This window comes from Colius striatus, chromosome 5, assembly GCF_028858725.1.
Source record: "Colius striatus isolate bColStr4 chromosome 5, bColStr4.1.hap1, whole genome shotgun sequence".
NCBI classification, from domain to species: domain Eukaryota; kingdom Metazoa; phylum Chordata; class Aves; order Coliiformes; family Coliidae; genus Colius; species Colius striatus.
In genome coordinates, this window is record NC_084763.1 from 30021881 (window position 1) to 30039573 (window position 17693).

General features: G+C 39.6%; 1 protein-coding gene across 1 annotated transcript in view; it reads right to left on the reverse strand.

The window, feature by feature from the left end:
* Positions 1-17693, reverse strand: part of SCIN (scinderin) — a 53899-nt gene that overhangs the window by 31041 nt on the left and 5165 nt on the right. Inside the window, exons 2-4 of the mRNA XM_061996960.1 lie at positions 17197-17351; positions 15529-15690; positions 2881-3030 (exon numbers count right to left, since the gene is read on the reverse strand). Of these exons, the coding sequence (XP_061852944.1) occupies positions 2881-3030; positions 15529-15690; positions 17197-17351 (467 nt within the window). The remainder of the gene's footprint in view (positions 1-2880; positions 3031-15528; positions 15691-17196; positions 17352-17693) is intronic.

Genomic DNA, 17693 nt, shown 5'->3' on the forward strand with positions numbered 1-17693 from the left:
ATTTCAGAGCTTGGACTGGGACAGCCATAGCCAAGATGCAAACACTGTTTTGTGAGCAGTGCTTTCAAAAACAAGGCTACCCAGCATGATAAAGGCTTGAAGGTAAGCCCTAGCTGCCAACACACTCATTTGAATCAGGCTTATTACAGTGGTGGTGATAAAAGCCGTGAACCTACTTGTATTGGACTTGTATTTTTCTTCCCTCTAAATTCACAATCCAAAAGGGAAAGCAGAAACTTCATACACCTCTGAGCAAGTAAATATTTACTCCTGACAGAATAACAATACACTACAAGACCAAAATGCAACCTCAGCATTTTTCCTGCTCTTTATCACATGTCAAGGTTGATACAAAACCCAGCTGAAGAAGTCTAGAAAACCAATGCAGTGGTGAGGCCAGCATATCCCTGCTGCTCATGGGCTGTTGGTGGGAGAGACAGACAGCCTCCGGACAGCCATGCCCACAGTGGGCCTATGGCCTTGCTGTAGCAGCACTGAAGGCTGACTTTGCCTTGCCACTGCATCTCTACTTTAGTCAGGTAGAGATGCAAAGTATAGCTGTTCTGATCAGTGCTACCAACTCATGCCTGAGCTTATCATAAGCCCCAGGCAGAGCCTTGAGTGGTAAGCCCAGGATGGGCTTGCCAGCAGGAGGCTTCTTCCTGGGGACCATGCCAGCAGGTCCCCGCAGTGCCACTGAACCACAGCCCACAGCAGGCTGTAACCCTGCACTCTGATTCAGGTCAGGAGCCAGAGTCTGGGCTCTAATTGGCACCCTGTGCTCCTCTCATGAAATTTAAAGGGGCAAAATATGTGCCACCTCACAGCTGTTGTGAGAAATCAGTACAAGGAGGTAAAAGGCCAGAAAGAGGATAGGGTTTTTTCCTCAAAACAATCTTTAATGCACTGAGTGTCACCTCTCTTACTTCTGAGTACAGCCACATATGTACTCATATCCATAGGCAAAATGTCTTTGGAAGGCCTGAGCACAGCTAGCATGGCCATGGGCTGGTGGCTCAGCACCTGGCATGTTTTGCTGCTTTGGCAATTGCTAGTTATACTCCAGGTGACAAAATCAAATGTAAGCACCATAAAATATAATGGCATAACTGCATGCACCACTAGCATTACTTCCTGAAGTTAATATGAATTTAGAATTCTAATTCTAAAATCACAGAATGGCAGAGGTTGGAAGGGACCTCTAAAGATCATCTAGTCCAATCTCCCGGCTAAAGCATTTCCACCTAGACCAGGTCACACAGAAATATGTCCAGGCAGGTTCTGAAACCTCAAGAGAAGAGACTCCACACCCTCCCTGGGTAAGCTGAGTCAGGACTCCCTCACAGTAAAAATAATTGTTCCTTATGTTTAAGTGGAATCTTTTGCGTTCCAGCTTCTGTCCATTACCCCTAGTCCTATCACTGGGCGCTACAGAAAAAAGTGTTGTCCCATCCTCTTAACATGCATTTTTTACATACTTGTAAGTATTAATGAGATTTCCTCTCAGTCTCCTCTTCTCCAGGCTGAATAGCCCCAATTCCCACAGCCTTTCCTCATAAGGAAGATGCTCCAGTTCCCTGATCATCTTGGTGGTCCTGCGCTGGAGAGTCTCCAGAAGTTCCCTCTCCCTCATGGGCTGGGGAGCCCAGAGCTGGAAGTACTCACCAGGGCAGAGTACAGGGGGAGCAGAACCTCCCTTGACCTGCTGGACACATTCTTCTTGATGCATTCCAGGATGCCATTGACCTTCTTGGCCACGAGGGCACATTGCTGGCTCATGGTTAGTTATTATCAACCAGCACTCCCAGGTCTCTCTCTGCAGAGCTGCTCTCCAGCAGGTCAATCCCCAGCCTGTACTGGTACATGAGGTGGTTCCTTCCCAGATGCAGGACTCTGCACTTGTTGAATCTCATGAGGTTCCTCTCTGCCCAGCTCTCAAGCTGGTTGAGATCTCACTGAATGGCAGCACAGCCTTCCGAGGAACCAGCCAGTCCTTCCAGTTTGGTGTCATCAGCCAACTTGCTGAGGGTACACTCTGTCCCCTCATCCAGGTCGTTGATGAAGATGTTGAACAAGACTGGCCCCAGAACCGACCCCTGTGGAACCCAAATGACCACAGGCCTCCAACTCCATTCTGTGCCATTGATCAATCACCACTCTCTGGGCTCTGTTTTATAACCCTGCTTCCCTCTTCCTTTTTTTTTTTAGAGAATGAACAGAATTCAATGTGCAAATGCCAAGCAACAATGTGGTTTTTTTATATGTAGCTTGCAACAAATCAGTGACCAATAATTTTTTCAAGATCTGAAAACTTCATAAATCAGGAAATTGGGTTTTTTGCACTCTGATCAGCTTAGTTTTGAAATCTAAATTCTGGTTTTCAAGTAAACAGTTAAACTTTCTAAACATACAAGCAATGGGCTCAGGAGGGTTACTAGAATGCTAGGTATATAAGAGTTTGTAAAAGAAGTCGTTATGCAAAGCAGTGTGCTTGGCCCCACGAATCTACATGCAATTTGCTACTTTTTTTTACTTCCTAGTCTGTCTTCTTGTTTGGTGCTCCCACCTTGTTGCTGCTGTTCCCTCAGTGATTCAGGTATGAGCTGTGCTGTTAATTCAGCCACCACACAGTTAATTTGAAAAGCAAACTTTTAGTTATTGAAAATGTATTCTCAGATGATTAACTGGCGTCTCCTGGCCAATAAACTTTGGACTGCTTTGATAAGGAGAGAAAAGTGTAAACTGGCCCACTGTAACTGAAATCTGACTTCCTGGAGTCCTTGAAGAATATAAGGTTTGAGCCCAATGCTATTTAGTTCCCGGGGTGTAAAAACATTTTATTCACAGCTCTGTCAGTAACCAGTATGCATGTTAAAATACCTCTATCAGCCGGTCTGGTTCACTCCCTTCTTCCACTGTAATTAATTTAGACCTTCCATTTCGTTCATTGTCCCGAATGCCAACAGCAACTTGTGTAGCCTTCAGCCGCTCATATTTATTGCACGATGAGCCACACCACTGATAGATTTCCTAAAACAGTTAAAAACATACACATTAGCAAAAAGATTCAACACTGCGCAAAATTATGACATTAATATTTTACTAATAATTACCTTACTGGATCTAAACCACCCAAACATCAGTGAAGCTACATCTTTCAGAGGTACTTTCCAAAACAGATTTGCTAAATCACCTAGATATTTGTAATAGAGAATATTTTTAGGTAATGTATATATTAGGAGACTGCTCGGTCTCAGAATACTCAAGAGTTTTGATTTGACTGTTATCCCAAATACAGATATATCTTCACCTATCTATAGAACCTGAAACTTCTAAATTTGCTACTGCAAATTGGTTTTGTATCTGTCAGTTCTTCATCTGTGGCAAGAAACTAAGTCATAGAATGGTAGGGTTGGAAGGGACCTTTAGAGATTATCTAATCCAACACCCTTGCAGAAGCAGGTCAACCTAGATCAGGTCACATAGCAACATGTCCAGGCAGGTCTTGAAGACCTCCAAGGAAGGAAACTCCACAACCTCCCTGGACAGCCTGTTCCAGTGCTCTGTCACCAAAATCTCAAGGAAAACCTTGACTCTATCTGCTACTCAAAGGAAAAGTGAGATCTTTCAATCTGGTTTTAATTATATAGCAAAAAGTCACTAAAATGATTTTTTTTTTGTGCACTATGCTGCATCAGACCACAAAAACAGCTCAAGTGCAAAGGGATGATGCAGATGTTTCAAATAAAAAATCACCTTCACTGGAAGATTTTTTTCTGCAGTATACAGCTGATCCAATGCTCACAAAAGTTTATTAACCTCAGACTAATGCAAGCCCTTGCAACTCTAGTTACTGCAAATACCTTTATAAATTACTTCTGAAGATGTACAGATCAGGAATATGCAGTTTTTCTGGCCAGTTAAACCACCAAGTTTCTCTTTATCTGGAGAAAGATATTGTCTCTGTTCAGAAAACACAGCAGCTAGGAGTAAGCTGCTAGGAGTAAGCCACAGGGCAATCCACCTCATTGTATTTGCCACCTTTACATGGAGCTCCTCAGACTGCAGCAACAGGTCTTGAAATTGATGAGCAAGTGCTCTGGCAGCAGTCATTCCTAAATATCATCTTACTGGCCTTGAAACTCTTTGAATAAGTAGTTAACAGGTCTACTCTGCTCACAATGGGGAAAGCACAATTCAGCCACCTCTCAGTAAGGAATGCCAGCAGAACCAGCCAAGACAGGTCACTTAATCCAGTCATACCACAGAACAACAGCCTTCCATTTTGCTAAGTCCGATTATTCATCCTGATTGAAAAGCATTTCAGAGTAAAGAATTTAGATTTCAGTCTTGAAGAAAATTGCTAAGAAGAAGATGAAGATAAGGTGCAGAGCTGGTACAGGCTGAGCTGGAAGGAGCTAGTCAAAGGAAATTAATCAGCTTGGCTAGTTGCTTCCTCCCCACCCCTTCGTCTGTAAGAAACTCATTTGATTCTTCTCACATGATTCTATGAAATAGCTCAAATAGCACAGCAATAAAAGTACACAGTCATTTTCAACTTTTATAAAGGTTGGTTTATCTTCATCTACAATGCAAATAACAAGGACTCAATCAGAATCCTCACCAAGTAAATTACTGGGGTCTTAGTTTTATGACATATGGTATACATAACTGTATAAAAATTAGATATCAGATGAAAAACTATTCGTTTAAGTGCTTTTTAAGCTATTTCTGCTGATCACTACCGTTATTTAATAGTACTTGCGATGGTGGATTGTGTCGTTTAGCAAGGAGCAGCTTTTGCTTGGTAACAGGACGAGCGGGTTGCAGTGAAGACCCAGTAAAGAGTTTTTGGACTCTCCCCCTGCTCCTGGGTTCACACCCACCTCCAGCCCGGCTGGGCCAATCTGGCGCCTCTGCCATCACTATTTAGGGGACGGGAATTTGAAGTGCTGGCATGAGGTGTAAGAGTGATACAAGATGGAGGCGACCACGCAGACCCTTCAGCCAGAGAAGGAGGAAGGAATGAGAAGCACTAGACCAGAGACCCCTCTGCAAGCCGTGGTGAGAATGCAGCCTGTGCCTCTGCAACCCATGGAGGGCCATGGCAGGACTGAGAGCCACCATCAGCTCCGTCTGAGCGCACCCAGACTGGCGAGGGACTGTGTGGGGAGACGGCCATGGCCTAGGCCGTGCTGGAGAGCCTGCGCGCCGCAGAGCAGCCCCACACGAGGGGCAGTGAGGAGCTGCAGCCTTTGGGATAAATGCATGTCAGAGCAGCCTGTGCAGGGCTGCCGTGTGTGTGAGGTACCCCACGGACTTGCAGGGAGAACTGGTGCGGAGCCCACCTGCCCTGAGGAGAGACAAACGGCAGAAGCCATCAGGAATAGACTGAGTGAAACCCCACTCCCTACCCCCCTGGGCCATTCAGGGGGCGAGGAGGTAAAACCACCAGGATCATGACTCTGAGCTGGGGAAGAGGGGAGGAGTGGGGAGAAGGTGGTCTTAAAGGTGGTCAGACTCTTCATTGTTGTACCACTCTGCATTGTTTTATTTTGGTTATGTTTAGGGGTTTTAAGGTTATGTTTTAGTTGGTGTTGCATTAAATTATTTTTCTGTTTCTTCCCCAAGCCGAGTAGCCTGGTCTGTTTTGTCCTGAACCTTAAGAGGCATTTAAGCTCTCCCTGCCCTTTGGCAATCCTCAGGTCTTTGGTACTTGAGGCTAATCATGGTCTTTTTGTTCCCTGATGGGCCTAAACCACCACAGATTGAGAAATGAAGTACAGCTTCTCAATACTACCACATACAAATTACAAGACATCTATTACTGATGCTGTATGCATGGAAAACAGCACTAATTAACTTCTGATATTTACATTTCAGCAGTTTGTAGACAAAAGACAAAAAAAAAAAAACCAAAAAAACCAAACCACCACACTAACCCCAAACTCAGTGATCCCACAGCCAGGTTCCCTTCCCTTTGAAAGCATTTTTTAAAGACAAAGTTTTAAGCTTACATCAGGATTACACAGACTCCCACAACTGGATCCCTTTAAACTTGCAGATGGTATGCAGTGAAAGCTGTAAGGTTTTCAGGTTGTCTTTACTAATTTCACTGTAGGCTTAAAACAAGAAAAAAAAAAAAACAACAACCCAAAACACACACAAACCTTCCAAGTTCCTGTTTAAACATGGACAGCTTACTAAGTATCCTGAATTGGAGACATACCTGCTCTACGTCTGAATCTTATCAAACGTGATTTTTGGTATTTCCACAGGAAAAGAAAACGTATGCATACTCAGGGAAACATAATTTTCTGAATATTTAAGAAAGATTGCCTCGAGTGTGAAGAAAATCAAAGGTTTAACTGGAGCACATTTTAAAATAAAGTTATAGCCATGCACTGGGGTCCAGTCACCTTCTCACAAATTTTGGGAGACTTTCCAAAATACAGACTTATTTAGTTTCAGAACTTCAGCACTCAAATTTACTCATTCTTACCTTGGCCCACCTCCTACTAATTGAGTTTATGTGAAATTATGGGAGAAAATAGGAGTCACTAGAGATATAGTAGAAGCAAATAAGAACTCTTTATTTCCCACCGTCTATAGAAGCAACAAGGAAAAGAAGACACAAAGAATTAGCTGAAGAGGTGAGGCCTTATCTCAGTGTGTATGCTGCAATTCATGGAGATTACTCATTCAGAAAGGTTAAAAGTTCAGTTTCAGTTGTACGTGTCAGTCTTTCTTGGTCTTATAGTAACTGGCCATGCAACCTCAAACAAGTAGTCTCATCAACGAAATGAGCAGTGTTTACTGACCACAAAGGATATTGTGATACTTAAATTGTCACTGCAGATTACAAAGACCTTTCCATCTCAGACATTCACATTTTCTTTTTTTAGCCTCTAAATGTCCCGCCACACAGTGCACTCTAGCTACCACATATTCACAGTATATTCTCCTGCTTTGCCTTCAGTCAGCAAGTGACTAAACTGAGGTCTCCTACAGTCCACTGGCTCTAGTCTTCACCTCAACCTGAGGAAAGAGAAAGACCTTTTTAAAACTACAGTAATAGATTTCAGATTTTTTTTTAATTTGAATTCTTCATTATTTTCCTTACGAAGCCCACATTTCTGAACTACAGAAACATTCACACAGCATAGCGTGGTCTAAATACTTTTGTCTAAAACTACAATAAATAAAAATGAAACTTTGTTAGCTCTAACCTTGAGAAACCATGTGTCGTAAAGTTTGCTCTTACTGCATGAAAAAAAAAACTTGAATCTACAAGCTATACCACTCCTACAAGCTTCATCTTCCCTGAATATTTTAAAAAACTACTCATTTTTAAAACTAGAGAAACAAGAATCTGGTTCTTTTCAGCACTACAGAATAAAGACAGCATTATTCTTTATTAAAACCCAGAAAGCTAAACTTCATGTACTGTACTGTATGACCTAATAGAAGGAAGTGCACCATCACAAGTCATGAAAGTATACTTTACTATATTTATTATGAGCACTAAACAAATATCTTGAGTATTCAGTGCTATAAGCTTTCAGGAACTTAGATTTAGTTAATTTTTTCTTCTCAAGTAAAATCATCTTAATTATTTTTAAATATATCTAATTTTGAGGCCTCACGGTAAAGTTCAGTTGGATATTTAAAAGTTTGTCTTCTTGTTATAACTCATCCATTTCAACCTCCAGGCAGACTGTATTTGAACAATTTAAAGTCAGAAAAAGATTTTTAAAAGTTAAAGTCACTTCTTGACAAATCTAATACTTAGATCTGGATTTACCTCAAATACAGTCAGCTATTTCTCTAATTGTGTCCAAAAAAAATCACTGAACTTTTGGCTAGTATTTTACTATTCATGTATTTAGTTTTAGACATATATATATATATATATATATATGTGTGTGTGTGTGTGTACAAAAAGTGCTCAGCTAGGGCCATAATGCAGTGTTTAGCTTTAGGTCAGTAGTTTCACAGTTTCTTAGCTGTACTACACCTTCACTATTTTTAGGCTTGTTTCGCTAACCTTATTTTGAATTGGCAGTCTGACAAATGTTCCCCTTAAAATAAAAATAGACTTTAAGTATTCACTCCCCTGAAAAAAAAAGAACTTCATTCATCAGTAATTCCTGTCCCAAGCCCAGTTTATTTTCAGAAGTTTGTGCTAGCAGTATTTATTTATTTTAACCTCTTTAAGAGATTGAGATGCTATGGAAGAGAGCTATTCTGCTGCCTGATATTAATGGTTGCTGATACTAATATATTTGTTGGAACACAGCAGGATGATCAGGAGCTGAGGACAAAAAAATGTTATGAATAATTGCAATGAACATCATAGAGCTTCTGAGGAAGGTCAGGAAGGCAAACCAGGTCTGTGCCATGCACACTGCAGTTACAGTAAGGTCAGTCCTCACCTGCACAACTTGGGGACAACACAGTTTTGTCTCATATTTGTAGAGTAGCAGGACTCACTGCTTTTATTCCTGATAGCTTCTGGCTAGTGGAATGACCTTGAGCAAGTCACATGAGATTAAAAATGATCCAACATTCAGCTTCTATACAGAAATGTGCAGCAGAATGATTATGCATGGCTAGTGTAACTCTTACTCAGGGCACCCTGGCACTTTCCTCTGTATGAAGGGTGATTATGAAAGTACATCTTCTGCCTTACTATTCCAGTCATGAATGGCATTTAGAGCAAGAGGAGGAAAAACAAACAAAAAGGGTTTTTGCTTGCCTATTTCAGAAGTGACATAAAAATAAATATTCCCTTCTAATACACAGCTACCTCTGTATTCAACTGGCAGCCTGCTCAGTTTGAAGGCAAATGAAAATAGACTCTGCCTCCTGGTGTCTTTTCTGTTAATCTTAGCCAGGACAATGAAAGCAAAAGCCAAGAAACTTGAATCTGTGAAAAATTCAATTTTGTTTAGTTACAAACATGTCTTGAACGGGAGTGTTTTAAACCTGTATTTTTTAAAAAATAACTAGTAATTGCCAGACCCATACTGTAATTGCTGATTGCATTCTCCTACACTAAGAGACATTGAAAAACTAAACAAATATTTCTCAGAACTCTAATTTGAAGCCAACTGGTTATGAAGCTTCAGTTTTGGTAGAAAAAATAACAGTAAAATGTTTAAGAGATTAACTCTTATTAATCTTAAAATAAAGATTAAAAGTCTTTCCTTAGTGAATGCTTAAGACAAGTATCACAAGCCTTCATTATTTGTTGGCAGGCCCTGATGCACCCAAAACTTGTCCACCTTTGCCCTCATCTGCACCAGAACATGCTCCCAGAATGTAATTACATCTCAAAACCAAATTACTACTCTTAGTTGAAAGTCTGCTAAACCTATAGTGTAGATCCTGTCATGTCAGCGTCATGTAACTTATGCTGACTTAATATATGTCAGTCAGAATGTTGTTCTGGTTTAGAGGAAGAGAAGATAATAGGTACAGAGGCACAACTATGAAGCAGAGGGGCTTAGTGCAGAGACCTTCAGCTAAATCTGCTCACTCATGGAAAACACCATAGCATGTTCTCTTTACCTCCACAACTCCTACAAGAAGACTAAAAGCAAGAAAAGGTTTCTAATTACTGACTTGATTCCTCTCGGGTTTAGCTGCCTCTGTTTTAGGTAGAAGCAGATCAGAGTCCTGTCAAATTAAGCATAACACAGAAGCCACTATAGTGGTTTCACAGTATGTAGGCAGAATAAAGGTTGATGAGAACTGTAAAGAAAGGTGGGTCAGGAAGAGAGGATCTGTGATGCAGTAGTGCCCAAAGGAGCCTAACACTCCCACATGAGCAAACCTAAGATACTTGAGGGAAGTAGGAAAAAACTAGTAAAGCTAGAGGCAGACTGAACGTTCACAAATATGGGCAAAGTTTTTAGACATGCTACTATTTTATCACACTCTTAAAGCTCGTATCATGCTACTATGAAAATCATAAGCATGCATCCAGCTGAGACTCCATTTTCTTCACAGACATTAGTAAACAGCTGTTCTGATAAAGTAAGAGTTCATTTTAGCTAAAATTGTTCTTTGTTAAAGCCTAGTCTCTCAAATGAAACAGATTTAAAGGAAAAATGCCAGTGCAAAATACAAACAGACCTGGAAAAAACATTTTATTATGAGCTGCAAAAAGCAGAAGTGTTTCCACTGCCTTCAGTTCTCAGTAGAAGTATTTGTAAAACAAATGCATAGTACCTTGGTTATTCAAATATCAAGTTTTTGGAAATAAAACAGAGAGAATGTGGAGCTTTTATTTTTAGCATATAGTGCTAAATAAAGAAAAAGGTCCAAATGGTGGAGGAAATAACAATAAAACAAATGAAAGTGACTAGGACACAGCACTTTGTCAGTTTACTGACATTCCACTTTTTTAGGATCTAACATAATATATTAAGAGAACGTTTGTATTCAACCAGATTAATATAGTCTTCTGCAGACATTTTCGTCCTTAAATTATTCTATGTTTTTTCCCCATCTTGACTGTTTTTAATTCTTGTCACAGGCAAGGAAAAAAAATAATTTCCCCTATTCATAAAATCTTCCTTTTACATTTGTTGAAAGTAATAAAGTGAACCATTGAAAGTTGTGGAGTTTTGATAATCCAAAACAAACTCTAAACTCATTCAGCCAGAATGCTGCTGAGGCCACCTTGAACCTGGCCCTGGTGTAATTACAAATAGTGTCTTTGTAACCAGTCTTGGAGCCTTCCATTTGATTCAACTGGAACAAATTGTCAGAATAAATCAGATATACCACAGTCCTACATTTAGCACATTCATTTTTCCTCTCACACCTGTTTTGCTAGTATGTTCTAGGAATGGGTGTTGCTATAGCACAGTGCATTAAAAGGTGAATACCAGGAATATAGTGATTTAAAATAATAAGCTGGAGTTTACACTACTGGAGCTGTAAAAATTATTTCACAGATTTACAGAAAAATTAGATGTTTTCATACTAAAGATATAGTGTGCACAGATTTAACCACATTCTTAAACTGTTAATAAATACATAAAGTTAATAAAGAACAAAAGCAGTTTAGCTCTTCAAGCTCTGCTATTTGTTTGGCAACTCCCTGCTACAGCACAAGCAGTACTTTAACTCTCAGCTGGGGGAAAAAATTAGTTGCAGGAGAAGCATGTGAATGAAAAACATGGAAAAAGTACAATTGTTAGTGCCAGGGAAAGCAGCTAGAAAGGGAACATTGGTGACAAACAACATGCAAGAATCTGTTCTTCCTGTTTAAATCCAGGCAGTGACTTTATTAAAGTTATTAATACGCTGTTTGTGAACTGGTTTCTGTAAAGGAAGAGAAGCAAAGCTACCTAGAAGAGATAGTGCAGGCAAGAAGGCAGGGAGGTTAGAGAAGCAAGCAAAACCACAACTATATTTAAAGTTGTAATGTGATGCTGAATCATACCTTGTAGTCATAACCTTAAAGCAAGTACCTGTCCTCTCGGTCTTCTACTGTTAAAAAGCAGAAGGTCATTTTCTTTTTATTAGCACTTTAATCTACAGCAAATTAACCTACAGTTTTTATGAAAAGTGGCTGCCTAATAAAAGCTAGCCATTTTGTTTCATGCATTTTTTTTTCTAGCATCTGTGTGCAAGATAGCAATCTTTCCTTTTGATTTGACATACCTATTATGGCAGTTCAAGTAGGAGCATAGTGACAGATACATGATCACAACAGCTTTATTCAGTCTCATACTTTTGAGTTCTACCAACATAAATTTCATTTGTGATTCATTTAGCCCTTGACAAGTACATACATTGATTGTTGTATGGCTCAACAAGTTGTTTTAAAGCACACTGCAATCTCCTACATTTCAAACCAGAAACCTCTTTCTTGACTGCTTATAAATCAGTTGAATAGGCCCCACTATAGGAATGGGAAGAATGGACAACTGAGTGCAGTCTCCACTGAAGCTGAGATATAGTTAACACTTCACTGTCTGCATTCTTCCTTTGGGAGGATGGGTAATATTTCATTAGCAGACCTTTGACATTACAAATGACAAAACTTTCCAGCCTCAGGCTCAAGTGCAGAACTAGTTGGTACTTACCATACCATGCACAGCCCTCTCCCTGCTCTCTGCAGTCACTTGGCTTACAGCACTGCTGGTATCTCCCGTTAAGAAGTCAGACAGAGACAAAGCTCTATCTGAACAAATGAATAAAGAACATTTTGCCTGGTTACTGAGGATACTTTAGACAGCCTTCATACAGTAAAGCTTTCCAAACTCACATGAGAAGATTTCAACAAAGTTGGCTGGTCACTTCATGTTGTTTTCATTGTATTGATACTCCCATTACTTCTGCTCCCTGTTTCAATAACTACCCAAGTTAAGAACACATCACAATATTCACATTTTGTACATCACCACTGTGCACCAATGTGTGTAGGGTGAACTTCACAAGACCTGATCACTAAGAAAAATGACAAAAGATATAAAATCTTTAGCACATCTTAAAAAATAGACATAGCTATGCTATATTAACATACACATCTGGATAATACTAACACATCCTGGGAAACAATGTGTGTTTAATTCACTGAATGACACAATGATTAATCTGTTTTCCTTCCCTTCAACAGTCATTTTCCATGTCCTTTCATGCTCTTTGCTGTTTTAAGAATTTGTCTTGGTGATAGAGGAAGTAAGACAGATGCAGCTAAGGGGAGGTGGCTGGAGGATGGGGTGATGCAGGGAGAGCTGCATCTAGAGGTAAAGGAGACAGCACAGAGCAATGCCAGACAATTTATGGCCAAAAACTGCTAAATTCATCTTGGTGCCTCTCAGATGGGAAACCAGGAGGAGCTTAGCATCCTCCAGTCAAAACACGGGATGGGAAATATGGTAGAAGTTCATGGCTTCTGGGAGGGCTTGAGCACAGCTATGCCAGGACAGGACACACTAAGCGGCACCTGATAAGGTCAAGTGTACTTTAACCCAAGGCTATACCAATGACTTCTCAGCAACTGCCCTGCACTTATCTTGTCTGCCCTATGATACCGTCTCTTACATGAGGTCTCCAGCTTCATCATGGAGGTGGCATGGAAGCCTCTCATAGAAAAAAAAAATGAATAAATATCAAGGTCTGGCACCTCAAACACCCTCCTAGATCACTCAACTGTGCTAGAACATCAATGTGGTCACAACATACATGTTATAGTCTTATAGTCTTAGAGAAGACTGAATAAAAAGGTCTTTACACATTACTGGTACCTAATGACTGTTAAAGAGTGTTTTCTTTGTCTTCTGCAGCTATTTTCTGCTCAGCCTAGTCGAAAGTTGAAAAGAGGCAAGACCAAACCTGGGCAAAACATTTGAAGTACTTTAAATATGGCTTAATAACATATCTAGGTACAAAGTAGCTATCAGAACCTGAACAGTGAATATGTGAAGATTGTGGAAAGTGCTTCTGTGCATTTCCAGCTTAAGACATTATTATCAGGAGTGAAATCTCAGTGGCAAATAATTATTTTAAACCTGATTATTACCTTCCATTAATTTTCCCTTATCTGTTCAAGGCATAGGTTTAAAAATATTGCAGTAATCGAGCTCAATGGGAAAACCAAAATGATTTTTCATAACGAGTTGATTGATAAAATATAACAGGAAATGGACAGCAGAAGCAGTTTTGCAGTGCCTTGGAGACCATCCTTCTGGTTAACTGAGAAACTGGAGTAAGTACATCTTGGAAATTCATCTTATTTGGCATGCTACAATAATCTAGTATTAAAAGCGCTGACCATAAGCTCATTATTTTATGCAATTACTACCCCTTATTCTCAGACAATCGTTCAGTAGTGCCCTGTGATAAATTCCAGGGCTCAAAAGCAACCCTATTTAATATTTGAAATTAAATGAATCTTAAGTAAAGGAATTTACTTGAGCCAAATTATTTTTTTAAAGGACGTCTAAATTCAATTAAGACCTCTTCTAAAGACTCACTTATTTGCAAATGGAACTCTAGTTGTGAAAAGAGTCTGTGATTCAAAATACAATTATTTCAGTTTGAAATATAATTATTCTAGAACTTGCTCAAGATTGCCACTGTGATTGTATTTTCTACCACACCTATTTCTCCATAGGCATTTCACTAGACTTACACATCTTCATTCTGAAGTATGTCACACATTGCCTTTTCGTCTCCTACAAGAAAGATCTAGTTTACATAATAGCCTGTGATGCAATCATTACAAATTTCTGGATGGTGAAACATTTGTTTTCTTAATACATTCAAGAAAACCCATCCCTCATATACCATTGGCATGACAAGATCAAGAACTGTTCTTAATCATGTGATCTGACTAACATTTCTGTTGGCATGGTAAAGAAGAGATATAGATGTTTTTCACATCTAATCTTTCTTCCTACAAAGGCACAAGGTTGCATTGCTGCTTGACTTCTGTCTTGTGAAACAGGAAATAAAAACAACAGAGATATGTTATACTAAAAAATTAGGCTTATCATGTACCTTCCGTATTAGGAATCAGGACTGTAAAACCATATTATATTTAAATTGCCTCATGTACAGAGCTCTCTTCTTAACAAAAGGGATCTTCTCACATCAAAAGGGATGAACTCCAAGCTATACATTGTAACACCACTGTATACTCATTGCATTTCTCCAGTATCATTTAGATAAACTGGGTTAACTGCTGCATAATGTAGGGTCAGGACAAGACAAATTCATGAAGTACACACAGTTCCACAAGGTGCTTATGGAAAGTTATTTCCAAATCAGAAAACTCAAGCCATGTGGCAGCCTAACTGCAAAAGCAACTTCTTGGATCACTGTTCAGATGGGTTAATTCTGAAAGGGAACAGATGATATGAGTTTTCTAAGCATCCGTAATACCAATTGACATGGAGAAATAGCTGTTTGGATACCAATCACTTGGCTGTTTTGGCTGATCAGACCACAGTGCCATAGGAGGATCAGGATGATGTTAGGCAAACACTGGTGGTTGCTCTATCTGAAGGTGGCTAAGCATGATAAAGCTAACAGCCATAATTGATATGGCTATTGGATACCAATATCACCAATTATCACAACAATGGATGCTTCTCAGAAGAAACAGCCAAATCGATAACATGAGTTCAGAAGAGCTCCTTTTTCAGTAGGTCAGGGAACTAGTCTCTGAGATCTTGCTGAAGTAGCTGACCACTTCCTTGTGAAGTACTACAGTTAAGACTAACAGCAGATCTTGCCTTGCAGATAAAATTAAAAGTATATCAAAGAAAACAGTTTGTGTCAGTGTATCAGGCATGGGAATAACTTCAAATTAACAACTACCATCTAATTAGTGTGGACTACATCTCAGCTTTCAATGTGCTCTGATACTAAAACTGATTTTCCAAAGCAGGTTCTGTTAGTTTGAGTGAGTGAAAAAAATAGTTGTACATTTTATGGGACGATTCAGACCTTAAGGATGCTGCATTTCAATTTTCAGTGTGTTTTGCTCTAGGAAAGACTTACAGTTCCAAGGTCAATAATGAAACAATCTCCTTTGTTGAAGCTGGTCCAAGCCAGGGGGACTTCTGTGGCTCTTACAACTCTCCGGCCCTTGATATGCAGGAGCCTCTGGGCACTCATATCATTAGTAACAACATGATTAAATCCAGAGGCAACACCACCTGCCTGAATAAAACAAAACAAAGCAGAAAGCTTTATTTCAGCTTGATTTCTGCAAACTTAACTTTTTGCTACAGATGAGGAGCTAGCAAGGGGGAAAAAAAGAAATAGTTTATGCAGCAAGAGATGAACCAAAATAATACGCTGTTTACAGTGCTGACCACAGACCAGACAAACATGGGGAACACTGCTGCTGATGAACTCTCAGGTTTGAACATTTATGTGAGGAAACAGATGTCACTCTGCTTCAAAGGGTTCTCAGACAAATGGGAAACAGAAAACACAGGATTTACAGCACTCTCCTGCATCCAGAGGTTCAGGTAGTACTGAACCACACTGTTAGGACAAAAGTTGGTAAGTTGTCAAATAAGGACTGAGGAAAAGCAGAGGAATATGCAGCTGCTGGATAAGTTTTCCCAGGTCTAAGAGGTTTGGGTGGTTTTAGTGCCTGGTTATGTGCAGAAGGAGGGGTAATTCCACAGCAGTTGAATTTTCTGAAAGGGGTATTTGCAACTGAGGAAGCAACTTAGCAAAAAGTACCAAAACCAGAGGAAATGAGACCAAACTGTTGATTTATAAAGTATAGGTTTAAGGATAACTTATTCCTGTACACTGTCTTGGCTATCTGCCTCTTAGGCAGTATTCTCCACTCCCCTGGGAGACCCAGACCTTGGGGTGGAAGAGAAAGTGGCTCTTGCAGTTAGAAAGGAAAAAAAAAAAAAGTAAGGAGTGAGCAGGTCACTGTCGAGCTCTTAGACAAGTGGAGTTAAAAGCTTTGAATTGGTTATGTAGGCCATAACAAGTCACAAATTTCCATGATGAGAAAAAAACGCTGACTGAGTAGTGGCTCCCAGAGCTCCTACTATGGGGAGATTATCAGGAGATACATTACTTCATTCTTAAAACACAGATTTTGCAAAAAAAGTTCCCTTCCAGTTCTAGAGGTGACAAAACAAGGAGGCTGATGCTACAGCTTTCAAAAAAAAAGTAAATCTCAAATACTTTTCATAACAATTTTGTATCTACCTCAAAGCAAAAATCTATAGTAGGACTGCAAAGGCACTATTTTTAGTCAAAGTGAGGTTTTGGTCTTTTCCACTCCATTCATGTTTTTAACCAGTGAAGTACATTGCATTCTACATCTGAATAAAATGATTCATTCTACAACATAGAAATAGTTTCTTGGAGATTTACTGCCTCCCAAACACAGACAGTCCCTAACGAAAGCTGCTTTAGACACACAAGTATGAAACCTTAGGATAGTTTGATTTGGGGGGAAAAAATATTGGGAAAGGTTAGCATATATCAGAAGAGGCACTAGTACACAAGATGCTGTTTTCTGTACAAGTACTGGGACTCTATAGCACAAGATCAGTAGTTCAGATCTAAAACCACCATGCATTAAAAAACAAGTGGAAAATTTAAAAAATTTCAAAGCAAAAAAAAAAAATTTTAATAGAGGGACAATGTTACACATACTTCTAGAAGACATTTTGACAGCTAGCTCTTTACCTTGTATTTAATTCCTCCTTTGAAGTAGGCCACAAATTCAGTAGACTCGTATCCTTGAATTTCTCTACTCTGCACAGGCTTCCCTCCTAAATAGTCATCCATTTGAACAGCAAAGATAGCTGCAGCTGTGCTTTCATCCTGGGTACATTCTTTCCCTGAAATAAGATGAAGTATTATGTCCATGAAGCACTAATATAAGTTTGACTTCTCTTGGAGAAATTTTGTGACAATCAGACACTGCCTTCAGCAAGCTGTACAACCCATATGTATGTTGCAATAAAGTGCTACATCATAACCTCCTTTACCACGAAATGCATGACCATCCAGATCATTTCTTAACTGCCTGTAGAACTGTCTTTATAAGCAAAAAGTGAAAAATAGTTAAGTTTGTCTTCCCTCAGCCTCCTTGAACAAGGGTGTATTTTTAATTAAGCAAGTTTAGCACGGCAAGACTCTTAAATAATCATCTCTGGACTTCGAGTTGAAGTGCAAAGTTG